This window comes from Pyrus communis, chromosome 3 (genome assembly GCF_963583255.1).
Source record: "Pyrus communis chromosome 3, drPyrComm1.1, whole genome shotgun sequence".
Lineage (NCBI taxonomy): Eukaryota > Viridiplantae > Streptophyta > Magnoliopsida > Rosales > Rosaceae > Pyrus > Pyrus communis.
The window spans coordinates 6877284-6895178 of record NC_084805.1 but is presented as its reverse complement, the minus strand read 5'-3'; the positions used below and the strand labels follow the sequence as shown (position 1 = coordinate 6895178).

Sequence of the window (17895 nt, the reverse complement as noted above, 5' to 3'; positions counted from 1 at the left end):
AATCAATAAGGTAGTGAGCAATATTATCACTTTACTGTGATGAGCCGGTACAACTTTGTCAATTTTCAACTTAAAACTATTACCCACACTATTGTTCTACTTTTTCACCTACTTTTTCATGAAAATATTAATGACATATTTATCCTTCTAGAAAAAGACTTTTAGACCTTTTTTCTTTTCACATGCAACCAAACACCCTCCTCTCTTGCCAAATATCCATAATCCAACAACAAAAAGTAGCTTGTTTGGAAACGGCTTTAAAATAGTTGAAAGTACTTTTTTTTTTCTTAAAAAAAAAAAAAAAAAAAAAACGTTTTTGAGTTCCAAAAACATTTGAAGTACTTCCTGCAAGAAGTACCGATTATGGGTTTATTGCACGAAACATTTCAGGTATTTTTTCTCGATTAGCTTGTATTCTTATTAAAGATTGGTGCCAAAAACAATTTTATCAAAAACGTTTTCAACAATTTTAAAAACACTTCCAAACGAACTCAAAAATCTCATAGACATGAGTCATGCCTAGCGACCAGCCATCAATCTGGGCTTTCCAAATATAATTTTGATAAATGAATTTTTAGAAAATATGACATTTTGATATCTAATCTTTGAAACCCATGTGTATTGTTGCTTCTAGTTTATTTAAAAAGTCAAGTTTGGTTGATTAGGTGAAATGATTGATCTGATTCCTCGAAGGAGTGGGGTCAATGACGAATCTGACGGAGGAGAAAGGAAGGAGGAGGGGGATGGAGGTTTTGGCGGAGGAGAGGTTCGACTGAAGAGAGAGTTGGGTGAAAACATTCGTGCTAGAATCGACGAAGAGGTCGAAGGAAGGGATGAGTGCGTGTTTGATGGAAGAGATGGCCCACAAACTGAAAAATAGACTAGACTTCCCAATCCCATACCCCCACAGTGCCCACACTCTTGCTCTCTTCGTCCCCGTTTCTCTCTCTTCCTCCCCTCCCATTTCTCTCTCTTAGAGGTTATTTAAGAAGTAAAAGTGGGTAAGGAAATAGAATTTCAATTTTTTTTTCTTTTTATGGTTAGTGAAATTATATGTGTGGAGAAAGAAAACAATGAGGTGAGTTTAGTTGTATTCTTTTTGGATCTGGCCCAATGCTACGAATGTTTTAGTTGTTAGATTTAATTTTCATAATTATTAGATTTTTTATTTTCAAGTTTAACCATTCACTTTCCTCGTCATTCAATACTATGTGCCATTGAAGGATTTTTCTTATTTTTATTTACCTTTGACAAAGAAAAACTTGAACGGTTAGTTCAACCAAATTTTTATAAATAAATTCTCCCTCAGATGTCGACGGAAATAAGATCTTTCACCTTATTAAAATTTATTGTTGCAAACTCAGTTTAGTGTTTCACTCCGGTGAGAACTCATTTAACTGTGGCAAAAATGACGTATTGTATTCTTATGTTGCTCACGAGATAAATATGAATAAAAACGGTAAATTACACTTTTATACCTCAAGTTTAGGGTCTATTTCAATTCATTACAACATCTTTAAAACATATCACTTTCACACCTTAACTACTATTTTATTTCAAAATAATACCTCCGTTAGATTTTCTATCCAATGGTCTGTTAAATGCTGACGTGGCTACCACATTTGTGCTGATGTGGCTGCCACGTGGCAAAAAAAAATAATTTTTTATACATTAACAATATTATAACATTAACCCTAAAATCAAAATTAAAATAAAAAAATAAAAAAACCAGAAAAACCTAAACCCAGATCCCCTTCCCCGCAACCCCACATCCCACCCCCTTACCCATCTCTCCCACTCTTCTTCTTCCTCCACACCAACCCCAACACGCTCCCTGACACCCTTTTTTCAATTCCCTCTTTCCCTCTCCCTCTTTAGGGGTTGAGTTTCGAATTCCAACCCTCTCCCGCCTCTTCCCCCACCACCCTCCGTCTCCCTCCTCCATGCGTCTCCTTCCCCCAAAACCCATATCCCCATCCACCTCTCCCACCTCAAAGCCCCCACTTTTAATCACTTCTCTGCCTTTTTTTTTTCACTGATTTTCTTAAAAACCCCTGCAACCCAAATACCTGCAAAACGACAACCCAAATACTTGCAACCATCGCCCAGGGGAAGGGAAAGTGGATCATCGGGGGGGGGGGGGTGGGAAAGGAACGGACGGGTTTGGTTTCTTCTTCTTCTTCTAGGGGAAGGGATTTTGTAAATAGGAGTTGCAAAGAGGTGAGGGGGAAAGAAGGGGATCTGGGTTTTGTAAACAGGGAAGAAGTTCAATGTTGGTCATGGTAGGGAAGAAGTTCAATGTTGACAAGGTAGCAAGGAGGAAGAATGGCAGCAAAGTCATTGATTTCGGGGCTTTGTGGGGCTTTAATGTGTTGTTGAACTCGGGGATTGCTGAAGCTTGAGGCTTCGTGGTGGCTGCAGTGTGTTGTCGAAGGTGAAGGCAAAGAAGATCCAGGGGCTGATGGATAGGGTTGGTGACGGGAGAAGGGGTGGGTGATGATGGGGGATGGGAGAATGGGGTGCTAGGGTGGAGAAGACAAAGTGGGTCGGGGAGGTGAACAGGGAAGAGGGAATCGGGTTCAGGTTTTTTTTTTTTTTTTTTTTTTTTTTTTTTTTAAATATTTAGAAGATTTAGGTTTATTAAAAAAATTTAAAAAATTTTTTTTTGCCACGTGGCAGACATTTGGCAGCCACGTCAACACTTAACAGATCAATGGATAGAAAATGTAACGGAGGTATTATTTTGAAATAAAATAGTACGTAAGGTATGAAAGTGAAATGTTTTGAAGATGTTGTAAGGAATTGAAATAGTCCTCAAACCTTAGGTATGAAAATGTAATTTACCCATAAAAAAATGGATAGAAACTTGAAATTGTGAAGAGGGGAGAGTTAGCAATTTATGAAAATTAACAAAGTTAATTGGTTAAAATAAAAGTTTAGGGTGGAAATTGACAATTGCTTACAAAACTCCAAAGGTAAAAATACTTTATTTTAATAACTATATTGGTGCATGTTCAATTTGAGTGACAATTTTTTAGTGCATCAACACAACGCCACATAGTATCACTAATTCTTTTATAATATTAACACGTAAATGTGTTAAGTATTGTCGTGCCTTATGCAATAGATTCATCTACAACGCTCATGCCCAACGCATATGGTTTGACAAAAGGATTTCAAGGGTGTTTCCGATCGACATGCAAGCGACCAAGTTCCTAACGAACTTTTGTTTAAGATTCACTAGAGATGGACACAGAATTCAGACTGATAAAGAAGCCTCATCTTGGTGACACATTAAGAATATTAAAATCCTTTGACTCAGAATGAGGTAAGGTGAAATAATAAATGGAAACAAAGTTATGGTCAACTTTTCATAGCAACATTTAGATTAATCTTTTCAAATTATGAACATAAGGATTTTGACAAAATATAACCTGATATGGATCTCATTCCTAAATTTTTACAAGGCATTCTATTTATAAAAAATGCAGCATGTGTACAAAACATTTGAAATAAATGTGCCTCTGACATTAAACTAAGAATTGTTTCAACCAAATGTTTATGTTTCCTTTTAGCAAGACCATTTTGTTGAGGAGAAGACTAAAAACATCTAATGGAAGCATTGAAATGATTAACAATAAATGCATAGAACTTGACAAAGATCTTAAAAACATTTGATTTACAAACCATTGAAAAATCCATACAAATCGAGAAAGTTCACCTACAAATCGAGAAAGTTCACCTATAAAGTTCCCTCTATAGATTTCTATGAGAATGACCCCACACATTTGAATAGATCTGTTGAGAAGTCAATGATATCATCCCTGATATCTTGGCTTAGTTTTAGGAAACTATTTTGTAAATTGTTTATAATTGATTTGTGAATTTCTGTAAAACCTAGAATGTAGGATAGGTTACCTATTTGGTTAGGTCTCTCTTTGTATAAAGACTCTCAGAAGCAATAGAAGAAAAATATCTTCTGCAAAATATTTGTAGTACGATTTTACATGGTATCGAGAGCTAGGCTGAAACCCTAGTTCCTTCCGCTGCCCTTTGTTCTTTGCTATTTTCACATAGCCTTTTCCGTCGACCTCCATGGCTACCGACGCAAGTTCTGGAAGCAAATTCAATGCTAAGGCTGATGCTTCCAATCCTCTTTTCATTCATCATTCTGACCATCCAGCCATGATGCTGGTTTCGAAACCCTTGAATGGGGATAACTATTCAACCTGGTCTCGTGCTATGAAGATCTCGCTGAGTGCCAAAAATAAACTTGGCTTTGTTGATGGCACTGTCCTGCAACCTTCTGTCAAGACCAATCCGGACGATCACGCTTCGTGGCAGAGATGCAACGACATGATCGTTGCGTGGATTATTAATTCTATTGACTCGGATATTGCTGATAGTATCCTATATATGACTGATGCTCATGCAATCTGGGAGGAATTGCGTGAGCGATATTGTCAAAGTAATGCTCCCCGAATTTTCCAAATACAACGGGACATTGCTTCACTTACACAAGATCAACTTTCCATTGCCGCGTATTACACGAAGATGAAAAGTTTGTGGGATGAATTGTCGTCCTACAGTGAATCTGTTTCTTGCACCTGTGGAGCACAGAATGAGAGGAACAAGTTGATGCAATTTCTTATGGGACTCAATGACTCCTATAGTGCTGTTCGAGGACAGCTCCTGTTGATGAATCCTTTACCTACGGTTCGTCAAGCCTATGCATCTATTTCCCAGGAGGAGAAGCAACGAAGCCTTGCTTCTTCTCGAGTTACTACAGACGTAGCAGCTATGGCAGTACGTCAACCTAGTTCGAAGTCTTCTAATCGCAAACCTTTGCATTGCACTCATTGCGATCAAGACTACCATACCATTGATACCTGTTATCAGCTTCATGGATATCCACCAGGACACCGTTTGCATAAAGTTAAACCACAGAAAGGAAACCAGCGACAAAAAAAAAGATCGGGGATCTTCCTCGGCGAACCATGTCTCGGAAAATGCAGCCACCAAAGAGGAGTTGCAGTCCGTCATGTCTGGACTTTCTGATGCCCAGTTTCAACAGATTCTACAAATCATGAATGGTCAGAGCCGTGAGGAACAGCCACAGGCTAATGTCGCTAAGACAGGTTTGTCGAACTCTCCCTTGCATCTCCATCGATGGATAATCGATAGTGGTGCAACGGATCATATCACTTCTTCACCAGAATTGCTTACTGGTGGTGTTAAAAATAAGAATATGTCTCCTGTTTTGTTACCCAGTGGAGAGCAAGCCCGCATACTTTCCATTGGCCATGTCCCTCTGAGTTCTACTTTTAAATTGCAAGATGTGTTGTGTGTGCCTACTTTTAAAGTAGATTTGATGTCAGTAAGTCGTATTACGAGTGGCTTACATTGTTCAGTAACTTTTTTTCCTTCCTGGTGCATTGTGCAGGACCTAACGACGAGGACGGTGATTGGTTTGGGTAAGCAAAAAGGCGGGCTATACTACTTGGTGGCCTTGGCTCCTGATCAGTCTAAGTTTCCTCGACGGTTCTGCAACCTTGTGCTTTCACCAACGGAGCTCTGGCATCGGCGTTTGGGTCACTTGTCATCCTCTCGTCTAGATTTCATGTCCAAACAGTTGTTACATTTCCCTTTTGCATCTAATAATGCTTGTGATATTTGCCCTTTAGCCAAGCAACATCGATTACCTTTTACTGTTAGTTCAATTTCATCTAATCAACCCTTTGTTTTGATTCATTGTGACATCTGGGGACCTTTTAAAGTTGCGTCTACTTCTCGAGCCAAATATTTTTTAACCATTGTCGACGATTATTCTCGCTTTACATGGATTTTCCTTATGCAACACAAACATGACACACAATCTCTTCTCAAGGATTTTTTTTCTTTTGTTAAAACCCAATTTAATACTTCTATTCGTAATATCCGTGTTGACAATGGTGGGGAATTTTTTTCCCTTCGTGATTTCTTTAAAGATCATGGAGTGATTTACCAACACTCTTGCGTTTATACGCCTCAACAAAATGGGGTCGTCGAACGCAAGCATCGTCATATACTTGAAACTGCTCGTGCCTTACGTTTTCAAGCTAATCTTCCCCTCCATTTTTGGGGTGAATGTGTGCTCACAGCCGTTCATCTCATTAACCGTCTTCCTACACCCATTCTTTCCAAGCAAACACCGTTTGAACGTTTGTATTCTAAACCTCCTACCTTTTCACACCTTAGGGTCTTTGGTTGCCTCGCTTATGCCACTGATGTCAATGTCACTCACAAATTTTCTCCTCGTGCCCACAAATGTATTTTTTTGGGATATCCCATTGGTCAGAAAGCCTACAAGTTATATAACCTCACCACTCGCCAAATTTTTACCAGTCGTGATGTTGTCTTCCATGAAAATATTTTTCCTTTTCACACATCCCCTTCTTCATCTTCCCCTCAACCTGTGTCTTTCTCCAACCCACTTCTTGAACCTCCTTCACCTGATCCCGTGTTACCCTCGGTCATCCACCCCTCTGACCATATACTCTCTGTTGAGCCGACCTCTTTCGCTGATGCCGAGTCTCCCGCGCCTCCTTCTCCTGCACCGCTACCTGCATCTGCTGTTCCTGACCTCACGCTGTCCGTGTCTGAGCCTGCACCTGCACCTGCTCCGGCCCCGGTGCTCCGTCGTTCCAGCCGCCATTCTTCTCCGCCACCCAAGTTACGAGATTATGATTGTCCTACTCTCAAGCTTACCCAACCCCATCCTCCATCGTCTTCGTCGTCTGGTCGCACTCCAGGTACGCGGTATCCACTCGGTAATTACCTTACTTACCATCGTTTCTCACCCACACAACAATCTTTCCTTGCACATATTACTCAACAGGTTGAACCTCGGAGTTATGAGGAAGCAGCTCGTTTTCCTCATTGGCAAGCTTCCATGGCTTCCGAATTAGCTGCATTGGAAGCCAACTGCACTTGGTCTCTTACTCCCCTTCCCCGTGGCAAAACTCCCATTGGTTGTCGTTGGGTTTACAAGATTAAGCATCGTTCTGATGGCTCCATTGAGCGTTATAAGGCACGTTTAGTTGCCAAAGGATATACCCAGCTTGAGGGTGTTGATTTCCATGACACGTTTTCTCCCACTGCCAAAATGGTCACTGTTCGCTGTTTGTTGGCTCTTGCTGCTTCTCGGCAGTGGTCTCTTCATCAGTTAGACGTTCACAACGCTTTTCTTCATGGTGACCTTCATGAAGAAATTTATATGACTCTTCCTCCCGGTCTTCGGCGACAGGGGGAGAACTTGGTTTGTCGCCTTAGTAAGTCTTTATATGGGTTGAAACAAGCCTCTCGTCAATGGTTTGCGAAGTTTTCTGAGGCCATTCAATCCGCTGGTTATGTACAATCCAAGTCCGACTACTCTTTATTTACTCGGAAACAAGGCAAGTCCTTTACAGCTCTCTTGATTTATGTTGATGACATTTTGATTACGGGAAATGATTCGAGTACTATTGATGCCCTTAAACAATTCCTTAATGGTCGTTTTAAAATCAAGGATCTTGGTGATTTGAAGTACTTTCTTGGGATTGAAGTATCACGTTCTAAGAAAGGGATCTTTATTTCCCAACGGAAATATGCTTTAGAAATATTGAAAGATGGAGGTCTTTTGGGAGCTCGCCCCGTCGACTTTCCCATGGAACAGAATCTTAAATTATCAGACAATGGTGCAATCCTCAAAGACCCGGCAAAATATAGAAGATTAGTGGGGCGTCTGATATACCTAACAATCACTAGGCCGGATATAACCTATTCCGTGCATGTGTTGAGTAGGTTTATGCATGAGCCTCGCACACCACACATGGAAGCAGCTCTTCGGATTTTGAAATATATCAAAAATACACCTGGACAAGGTTTGTTCTTCTCTGCGGAAAATGATTTAGTCTTAAATGCATATTGTGACTCGGACTGGGCAGGTTGTCCAACAACACGAAGGTCAACTACGGGGTATTGTATTTTTTTGGGCGCTTCATTGGTTTCTTGGAAGTCAAAGAGACAAAAGACTGTGTCTTTGTCATCAGCAGAGGCCGAGTATCGAGCCATGGCTGGAGCTTGTTGTGAATTATCATGGCTACGATGTTTACTGAATGACCTAGGTATACTACATCAAAGACCGGCTCTGCTCCATTGCGACAATAAAGCAGCTCTTCACATTGCTGCTAACCCAGTTTTTCATGAGCGAACCAGGCATATAGAAATGGACTGTCACTTCATCCGGGACAAGATACAAGATGGTTCAGTTGTCACGAGATTTGTTCCTTCCTCCAATCAACTTGCAGATGTACTCACGAAGCCATTAGGAAAGGATACTTTCTCAAAGATCATTCACAAGTTGGGAGTTCTCAATATCCACTCTTCAACTTGAGGGGGAGTGTTGAGAAGTCAATGATATCATCCCTGATATCTTGGCTTAGTTTTAGGAAACTATTTTGTAAATTGTTTATAATTGATTTGTGAATATCTGTAAAACCTAGAATGTAGGATAGGTTACCTATTTGGTTAGGTCTCTCTTTGTATAAAGACTCTGAGAAGCAATAGAAGAAAAATATCTTCTGCAAAATATTTGTAGGACGATTTTACAAGATCAACAAAAAAATTTACTTTTATTGTCTTACAGAAAATGGCATGTAATTTACTCAGTTTTCGATGAATACAAGCAGAACAAATCGAAGGATAAGAATTTATACGAAGGAATTGCGCAGTCTGCAACACTGCCTTCAACACTTCTTCAGATGGATGTCCCACCCTTTTTGTGCCAAACTGAAGCGTTGACCTTCTTTCTAATAAAGGCAACACATCTACCCAAATTTGCAGCAAACGAATTGGAAAAGATATTAACTAGAATTTTGAACAGCTCCCCCATCATCACTCATTCTTTGGTTCAAAATCACTCAAGTTGCCTTGTCTTGTATGAAAAACATCACATCATCACAAATAAACCATAATCCATTATCTTTGCATAATGTCTTAACAAATAAGAGATTCATATTGATTGGCACATGTTAAACTTTGTGTAATAAAAGAAAGTGAAACCTTCCTCACTACCAACAGTTATTTTGACATCACCACTATAAAGTGCAACTTAAATCAGGACATTAACGTTTGCTATCATATGGTCAGTTGCACTTGTGTCGACTACCCAAGTATCAAAAACCATGAATATTAGGAATAAATTTAGAGACATTTTTAGCAGTATTAACACCATTAGAATTGCGAGCAGCCATTCCAACTAGAGATGTAGGTGGAGCAGAACCTTGGTATGGGTAGTTATTTCTGTGATAACATTCTAGAATAATGTGACCTTTCTTTTCAAATATTCGACAACCACATAGCTACCAGGAGAATGACTACCATTTTCGTATATAATTTAGTGTTATATGGCCCCTTTTGAAACATGTTTGACATGCAGGAAACATTGGAGATTTATAGTTGATACTAGAAATTATGTCCGCGCATTGTTGCGGGATTGAAAATTATATGAAAGATTATGTTTAAAATATATAAAAATGGTGTTACAAAAGATTAATGATATTTACATTAAAAAAGTTGAGTAGATTGTTATATCAAAATTTGACCACAGGTAGACCATGTGGTTTTGGATCGATATTAGTACACTTATATACGAAAAATTACGAAATATTGTGCTATTTTCCACTATTCAAATCGATGCATAATAGTTATCGTTAACAGAGTTCAAATAACGTTTGATTCTTCAATGTTTCACCCATAAAATTCCAAATCTATAAACACAAAAACGCAAAACAAAGAAAAATTACCCATAAAACCGATGTGTGCAGCCATGCTTCTCTGGCATCTTTTATCAAGCAGGTGGTGGGCACTAAAGCATTCAATTCAACATAATTGAGCCCATCTACACTTGTTTATCCACTGAACAAAAGATACACTATGAATGTAAATGTTGTTTTTAAACTCAAATCGACCGCGTAAAATTACATTCTTAACATGTTTCGGAAATTTTATTTCATTAAGTGATTTCAAAATTCAAAAAATTGAACAAATAAGAACAGAAAAAAAAAATATGAAAAATTACATTTGGAAGAAGTGGAAGACAAAATTACGTTTTTAGGTGTTTGTGTTGCCCAAATGAAGGAATAAACATACCATCCCAGGAAACTCGTGCATCCTGTCTATGAAGCTTGCTGGCTCTCTGTGTTCATCACCTGTAATTAAGAGTCTAGACCCACTACTTTATCAGTAAACAAATAAACATAGTAAAAAAACCAAAATTACCTAATTGGAATAATGGCAACAATTGACAAACAGAAGAAGCCGTAATGATTCAACAGTTCAGCGTCCACAACCTGAAATTTTTACTGAGTTCATATAGCTAAAGGAGCAATCAAATTACTAAATTGTAAAGAAAAAATTTCACAAAAAAGTATCCAATAGCACATCAGATAGTAAAATTGGAATTAACTATTGCATTCTACAAGATGGCATCAAGATAGATGTGTAAACAATATGATGGGCTTTTGGAGAACCTGCAATCCTTAGAAATTGTTGTAATTCAAGCCCAAGTAGTTAAGATGCTTCAAATGGAGCAAAAAAAGAAAAGAAAAAAAGATTTATCTTACCACCCAGCCAAGTATTACTGTTGTAGAAATCCCAATCAGAAAGGTGGAAATCTTGCTGAAATCTGGGATTAGTGAGGTGAAGTTGAAGGATCTTGATCTGCCAAACAAAAATTGAAATGGAGATACATCCGATATCTTTGAGAGTTTGTCTGTTTGTAGTTCGGAGAGAATAGAGTCATTGTCTTTGGGGTTTAATAATCTTTCATGCCATTTTATAGAAGATCATGTTAGAAAGTTTAGAAATTTAAACCACCTTTATCTTTTTGGAAGTTCAATATCAGGTCTCATCCCAGTTTAATAGAACTCTTCCAGAAAGTATTGGTCAACTCAAATTGTTGATTGAATTAGATATATCTCGTAATTCATTGAAAGATAATTAAGTTTGATCTAATCTTTGTTATGTGATATATTAAGTTTGATCTTGAAAGCCTTCAGATCTCAACTTATTTCTAACAAAGCCTTCAGACCTCATCTTATTGAAGTGCTTCAATGCGTTGTCTGAAAGTAAAATTGCAAGTGCAAGCCCCTCGATTTTTGGCACCGCTGAAACACAGACAAATCTTTGTACAATTGGATTATGAACCAAGTGTAAAAATTGGTGAAGAAGAAAATGAACCTGTTTTATCACAGGACTCAACACAACAATCTCAAACTACACTCAAATGTTACTCCTCAGCTTCATAGACGCGAAGAAGCCTTCCAAATAGACCCAAATCCTAGACTTAGACACAGAAAGAGAGACAAATATTTGGAAATTTTTTAGACAACAACGTTTTGGGATGACGACTCTCACAAAAAAGAGAACACCGTTTAAAAGCGAGAGAGCACAAAGCAAAACGAAAACGAAAACGGAAGTTAAAACGAAGGAAGATGCGGTCGAAAACGTTTGAGAAAGAGAAAGAGAAAAGAATTTGTGTACTAAATCAGCTTCTTTATGAGCAGTGTGAAATTAAGTCTTTAGTTGATTTAGTCGAAATATTGACATAGATACAAACCTCTCTTGTAAACAATTCCAAGCTTCTTAAGAAGTCTTGCACCCAATGACACGATCCATTGCTTCATTCGAGTGTGTAGCGATCAACAAACTCTACAATGCTAAGTATTTTTTAATTTATACAGGATAAAGTACAAAAAACTACCTCAACTATTGGTGTCACGACACTTTCATACCTCATCTTTTAACATTGACAATGTCATACCTCATTTTTAGAATTTGGTCCAATGTTATACCTTCCGTTACTTGGCCGTTTACTTTTCAGTTAAATGCTGACATGACTTGATTCGGGACCCACTTTCTATTAAAAATTTAATAAAATATTATTAAAAACTAAATCCCTCTGTTCGTTCGTTCCTCCTCTCTCTCTCTCCCCCCATCTTCATCTTCTTCCCTTCTTAATCTCCAACCAAAAAAATAATAATAATAATTGAAAACCCATCAAACCTCCCGGTGGAAGAAGAAGAAGGAGAAGGAGGAAGAAAAAAAAAATTTTGAAAACCCACCCCCCGGGGAGCGTGCGCGGAGGAAAAAGAAAGATAAGGAGGAAGAAGAAGAAGAGTAAAAAGAAAAAAAAAAAAAAAAATCTAACCCAACCCAGAAAGAAGAAAAAAAAGAAGAAAAAGAAGAAAAAAAAACAAATCTAAAGTGAAACCATTTCGTCCCCCCCCCCCCCCCAACCCAACCCCCTGCCAACCCTAAATTCACCATTCTCATCCATTCGCCACATCATCTTCAGCACCCATCCTCCACCTTCTCTGCGCACCCATCTTCCCATCGACGGGATTTGGGGTTTTTTTTTTTTTTTTTTTTTTGGAGGGGGGGGGAGGAGAAGATGAAGATGGGGAGAAGAGAGAGGAGGGGGAGGGGGAGGGGGATGGGGAGGGCAGGGTTATTTTGTTTTTTTACTTTTTATTATTATTTTAATATTTAAAAAATATTAATAATTTTTTAATAGAAAGTGGGTCCCGAATCAAGTCACGTCAGCATTTAACTGAAAAGTAAACGGCCAAGTAACATAAGGTATAACGTTGGACCAAATTCTAAAGATGAGGTATGACATTGTCAATTTTAAAAGATAAGGTATGAAAGTGTCATGACACCAATAGTTGAGGTAGTTTTTTGTACTTTACCCTACTTTATAAGCAGCAATGATCTCTCTAGTTATTCCAAAATTGAGACTAATGTAGTACTTTGGTGGACTTTGTGACTCACCATTAAAAAAATAAAAATGATTATAATCTCTAAGCGTGGATTGGAACTAATAATTCCATTTAACAAAACTAACATTTTGCAACTTAAAGGTGATCATACCCAACAAACTTTCAATCTTAATAGTATTAGAAGCCATAATGACAACAACTCTAACAAAAATTTGATTAAAGAGATGTCTTGTATAAGAAACAAATGACTCAGAGAAAATCTTCACAACACAATCAATTACAGTTCAAAAATTGCATCAAGAAATTCAATCTTCACATTTCTGGCTTCAGCCTTAATAATGTGTGAATCAAGACATAAACCTTAACAAAATCCTCAAGAAATAACAAAAAGAAATGGTATAGGCCATCAAATCTTTCAGGAACAAACGATCAATGGTGGAATTGACCTTAAAATTAAGAAAACATAGAATGAAATATTCACTGCGACATTTAATCAAACACCTTAATGCAGAAATTATGATAGAACCTAAGAAATACTTCTTAATCAAGAACCCAAATCCTCAAACCTTTGAGAAACCACAACGTCAAACCATCTTGACATCAAAGAAAACACATAGAAAAGATTGACACCGAGAATCGACTGTCGGCGAGTGATACCAGGATAAAATGTATCAAAAATGCAAAATCGAGAAGCAAAAAAGCTATGGAAGAAGAAGAGGAAGAAGCAGAAAGAAGAAATGAGAAACTACACTTTTGTTATTTCAATTGATGATGACTCTGTACAATTATAGAGTGCTTGAAAGCTTTCATAACTCCTAAGCAAGTTTAACAGCTTCTAACAACCTTAACAGATTTAGCTACAGTAATAACAAAATTCTAGTAGACTTTAGATGATGTGGCAGCAACCAACTACAATCGACACATAAGAGTTAGTAATCAAAGGTATGCTCGTATTGGTGACGTTATTGTTGTTGTACTCAACGAAGCAGTACGAAGTAAATCTCTAAAAGAAAGATCCTACTTTTACAATTGGTAGGTCACCAGGTTATTCAAATAAGTTGTACTTTCTATGATTTTCCCATGTTACAACACACGAACTCATACATTGGGATAAACCTTCATCGGTTTAGAGTTGGAGGATCTAAACGATCTTAAAAAAAAATCTTTTTGTAGTAAATTGACTAAAAAAAGGAATAAATTTCAATTTAAGTTATATTTTATTTTACAAGTAATGACAAATGGTGGAAAATTTTGTAAGACCCTTACGTGAACTTGCATGCCCTAGCCTCCACACACGTGCCGATGTCCACTCTGGTCCTATTAAATGTGTGCATATGGAAATTTTAAAAGAAGGAAAATAAATAAATTTGTTTGTTGTTAGAATGAATACGTTCATAAAAAAGTTCATGTTAAGGACATGAAATCAAATTGTATAATAAATGTATTTCAGTGTCAAAGGAAAAGTTTCCATAGTAATACCAATTTACTAATAATTTAATTGGAAGTGACAATTGTACAATTTACATATATAAGTATGAAAGTTTGATTCTAAGGACTGATGTATAAGAAAGAAAATATTCCTAGTCAAATTTCTTTGGTTTCATTTCAACTCCCAGTTGCAAGTTTCAGAGTTAAAGCACAAGCCGAGATTAACAAAGATCACTAGAAGCTCTTGCCAAGGTATGTTTTTCAACTTTTTTTTTATTTTTTTATTTTGAATGTATTTCTTTGAATTTATTCTATTTCTTGTATTTTTAGTATGGACAATATTGTCTCGAACATAACTATGTAAATACTCTTATGGCGTGTTTACCAAACGGGTTAGGAATGGGGAGAAATAGAATTGCACGCTTTCCCAAGCATTCTAACATTTACTAACATTTTGGGAATAAGAAAATATGTGGGGTCCGTCTATTGAGATTTTGTTAGATTTTAATGAATTTATAAATTCACGGATTTTGATAGAGTTTAATTGATTTGTAGAGATTTCATGTAAAATTCTGATTCAATTCCCTCGAAATTTCATGGGAAGAGACAAGATTTATGGATGTTTAAAATACACTACGAATCTTCAATTCCCTCAAATTCCTCAACTTTTTAAAGTTCTCTAAAACAAATTCCTAATTGAATGCACCTAGAATGTTATAAACTTCTCTATCATTCTGATTGAATACATCCGAATTTCTAGGATGTTGATAAATTATCTTAAAATCCTTATTGTATACAAGTTAAATTTCAGAGAATCACTTAGAATCTCAATTGAATACCCTAGATTCATTAAAAGAATTAAAATTCCTTAAAATCTCAATTGAATACATCCTCTTGAATGAATGAGGTATTTCGATTCCGAGGATAACGCTCCATCTGGAATCAAACCTTTCTTCCCAAAACGCCATCATTTTCTCGTTGGCTCTGCCATTCTCTCCAGCAGCTATCTACTCCTCTTGTTCTCATCATCTAACACAATATCCCTAGCTCCCCTCCTCTGCCTCCTCTCGCTTCCCCACCTCAAAATCCTCCACATCCTCCTCCATCGGATTCGGCGAATCATCACAAGAGGATCCAGAGGACTCGCTGTCACTGACAACCCCTTTTTCCTCTCTACAACAGTGTGCGGTCCACTCTCTGTAACAACGCCTTCATCGAATCCAACTTCAATAGCAAGTTCATCAGTGTCTTGTTCACCTTCAACCACTCCTTGGTATCCCTCCTCATCAATTCCATTGCCTCCCACTTCAAAATCTACTTCTTGATCTCATCAATCTCTACTCTGATAGCCGCGATTAGATTGGATTAAAAAGGGGTAGGGAAGATAAAGCCGGGGTCAAGTCCAAAGACGTGGTCACAAACTTGATTAAAAAGGATTAGCACATAAAATAAAAAGAATAAAAAGGTTTAATAGTTGGGGAGATAAGGTTAGAGACGAGTACTTCTCACAAACACAAAGTAATAAAAATAAAAGAATAAATTTTTTATTAAAACTCAAAAATAATTAGCACATAAAATAGATTATTTAATAAGGGATGTTTTAGTAATAACATTAGTTTTCGTTTTGATGCTTGTAAGTTAGTAAACAGGTTATATTGTTCAATAGCATTCATACTTTGATTCCAGACAGTTTTAGTAGACAATTTCAACAAGAATGTGATTCTAATGATTCCACCTCATTCCTATTCCTCCTCAATTCAATTCCTCCAAATCTGATTACAAATTAGTAAATGAGCCACTAGTGGTATGAAAACTAGTCAATTTTAAGTGTGAAATTTTATCTTAAAAGGCAGTAATTTGCAATGTGACCCCTATTTTCAAGTGTAGACTATTGTGTCCTTTGATGTGGAACTACTTTGCACATCTTTTTTTTTATTTGTATTAAGCCAACTTGCACCAACACCCAAGCCAAGGTGCCATCATTTAAAACAAGTTCATGTTTGAACCCCTTGTTGCACCTAGTATTCCACCTCTAGGATGTCTTTAAACCATGCTCCACTAGAAACTTAGTATTCTAACCTTAAGATTTCCTTGAGCGCTGCTCCATAAGATTGATCCACCGTTTTACACTGATCAAGAATTTGCTTGAGTTTACATTGAGCATTAGAGTCTTTTTCACCATGTGTCTTCCACACCTTGAGCATGTGTACCTTAGCCAAAACCAAGATTTGATACCAAATGTCGTGTACTATAATAACCAATGATATGTGGAAGTGACATGTGGCATGATCTGGTGTGTCAATGTTGTTATAAAGTAGTTAAGATAGGTATAAGGATTGAGTTTGTTAAGAAGGATAAAAGTGTAATTGTATGAGTTAGTTAGAAGGGTATTCATGTAATTGTGGACTGTGAGTGGTTTCTAGATATAGCCATTTAGTTCTTACTATTGTAAGTAAGCTTTGTGTAATGAAACATTCCTATCGAAAATACTGTTACATTCATCTCTTTCTCTCTCTTCTACATTTCTCTTTCTTCTTGCTCTCTAAAGCTTGATTTCTTAGTTTGTTAAAGTTGTTCATATGGTGTCAAAGTTGGGAAGGCTTGTTATCGCCACTGATCTCTAAGTTTCTTTCACTGCTAATCAATTTCTGACGTTCTTATCGCATGAAAGTTCTAGGTTTTCAAGTTTAGAGGTTCCAGATTACAGAATCAAGGTTGGTGTTAGTTGATTGGTGTTCATCGTATGAATTGGATTTCTCTCAGGTGACAGTGTTTTGATTTCTGAATTGATTGTTGTAGTATTAAAGAATTCAAGATATCGAGTTTGCTAATTGAAATTTAGGGATCTTCTGTGATTCAATTGGTTATTATAAACTAGTATGCAGTCTTCTTTGTGATTTTCTTTCAAAAGAGTATCATTCTCTCATAATTTGTGCGAAAGTATCATTCTTTCGAGAATTGTTGATCGGTTGTTGTTATCAGTTTTCTTAAAAAGTTCATTTGTGAGTTCTTGTCAACAGAGTGTCGTTCTCTCATATTCTGGGTGAAAGTATCACTCTTTCAAGTCTCAATAAGTTACGATTTAATTGTTGAGTGTTATTCTCACTGTGTCAAGAAAGTATCATTCTTTATTGATCAAGAAAGTACTAGTTCAAGAATTTGTCTGTGATATCAGAAGATTTAATCATGGCTGTTACAAATGTTAAAATTGAAAGTTTGCTAGGAATGCTTACTATAAAGTTGAGAGATGATAACTTTGCTAAATAGTTATTTCAATTCAAGTCAGTTATGAAGGGATACAAATTATGTGATCATTTTAATGGTAGTAATGTGTGTCCTCCAAGATTTTTTATTCATATTGATACCAGGGGTGACTTATGAATTAACTGCTGCTTATGTTGCTTAGGAATCTACTGATTTGGCACTACTTAGCTTATTGCTTACTACCTTATCAGAAGAAGCTATAAAATATGTTCTTGGTTGCAAAACTATTGCAGAAGCATGGTCGAATCTTGTCGATAGATATGAATCTGTTTCTAAATCTCAAGTTAATCATCTCAAGACTGAGCTTCATGCATTCCAAAAAACAGTTGATTCAATTGACAGATATTTCTTAAGATTGAAGAGTATCAGGGAATAATTGAATGTTGCAAGAGAAAGTGTTTCT

At 36.9% G+C, this 17895-nt stretch overlaps 1 protein-coding gene across 1 annotated transcript; it reads left to right on the top strand.

Annotated features, from left to right (window-relative positions):
* Positions 1-4095: 4095 nt before the first annotated feature.
* On the top strand, positions 4096-4934 carry LOC137728127 (uncharacterized). Its single transcript, XM_068467003.1, has 2 exons — positions 4096-4810; positions 4900-4934. The coding sequence occupies exons 1-2, from the start codon at positions 4096-4098 to the stop codon at positions 4932-4934; spliced, it is 750 nt and encodes a 249-aa protein (XP_068323104.1).
* The last annotated feature ends 12961 nt before the right edge of the window (positions 4935-17895 follow it).

Coding starts and splice junctions, on each gene's coding strand:
- LOC137728127 (XM_068467003.1), top strand. CDS start 4,096: ATGGCTACCGACGCAAGTTCTGGAAGCAAATTCAATGCTAAGGCTGAT. Junction 4,811..4,899: donor CGTAGCAGCTATGGCAGTAC/GTCAACCTAGTT, acceptor ACCTGTTATCAG/CTTCATGGATATCCACCAGG.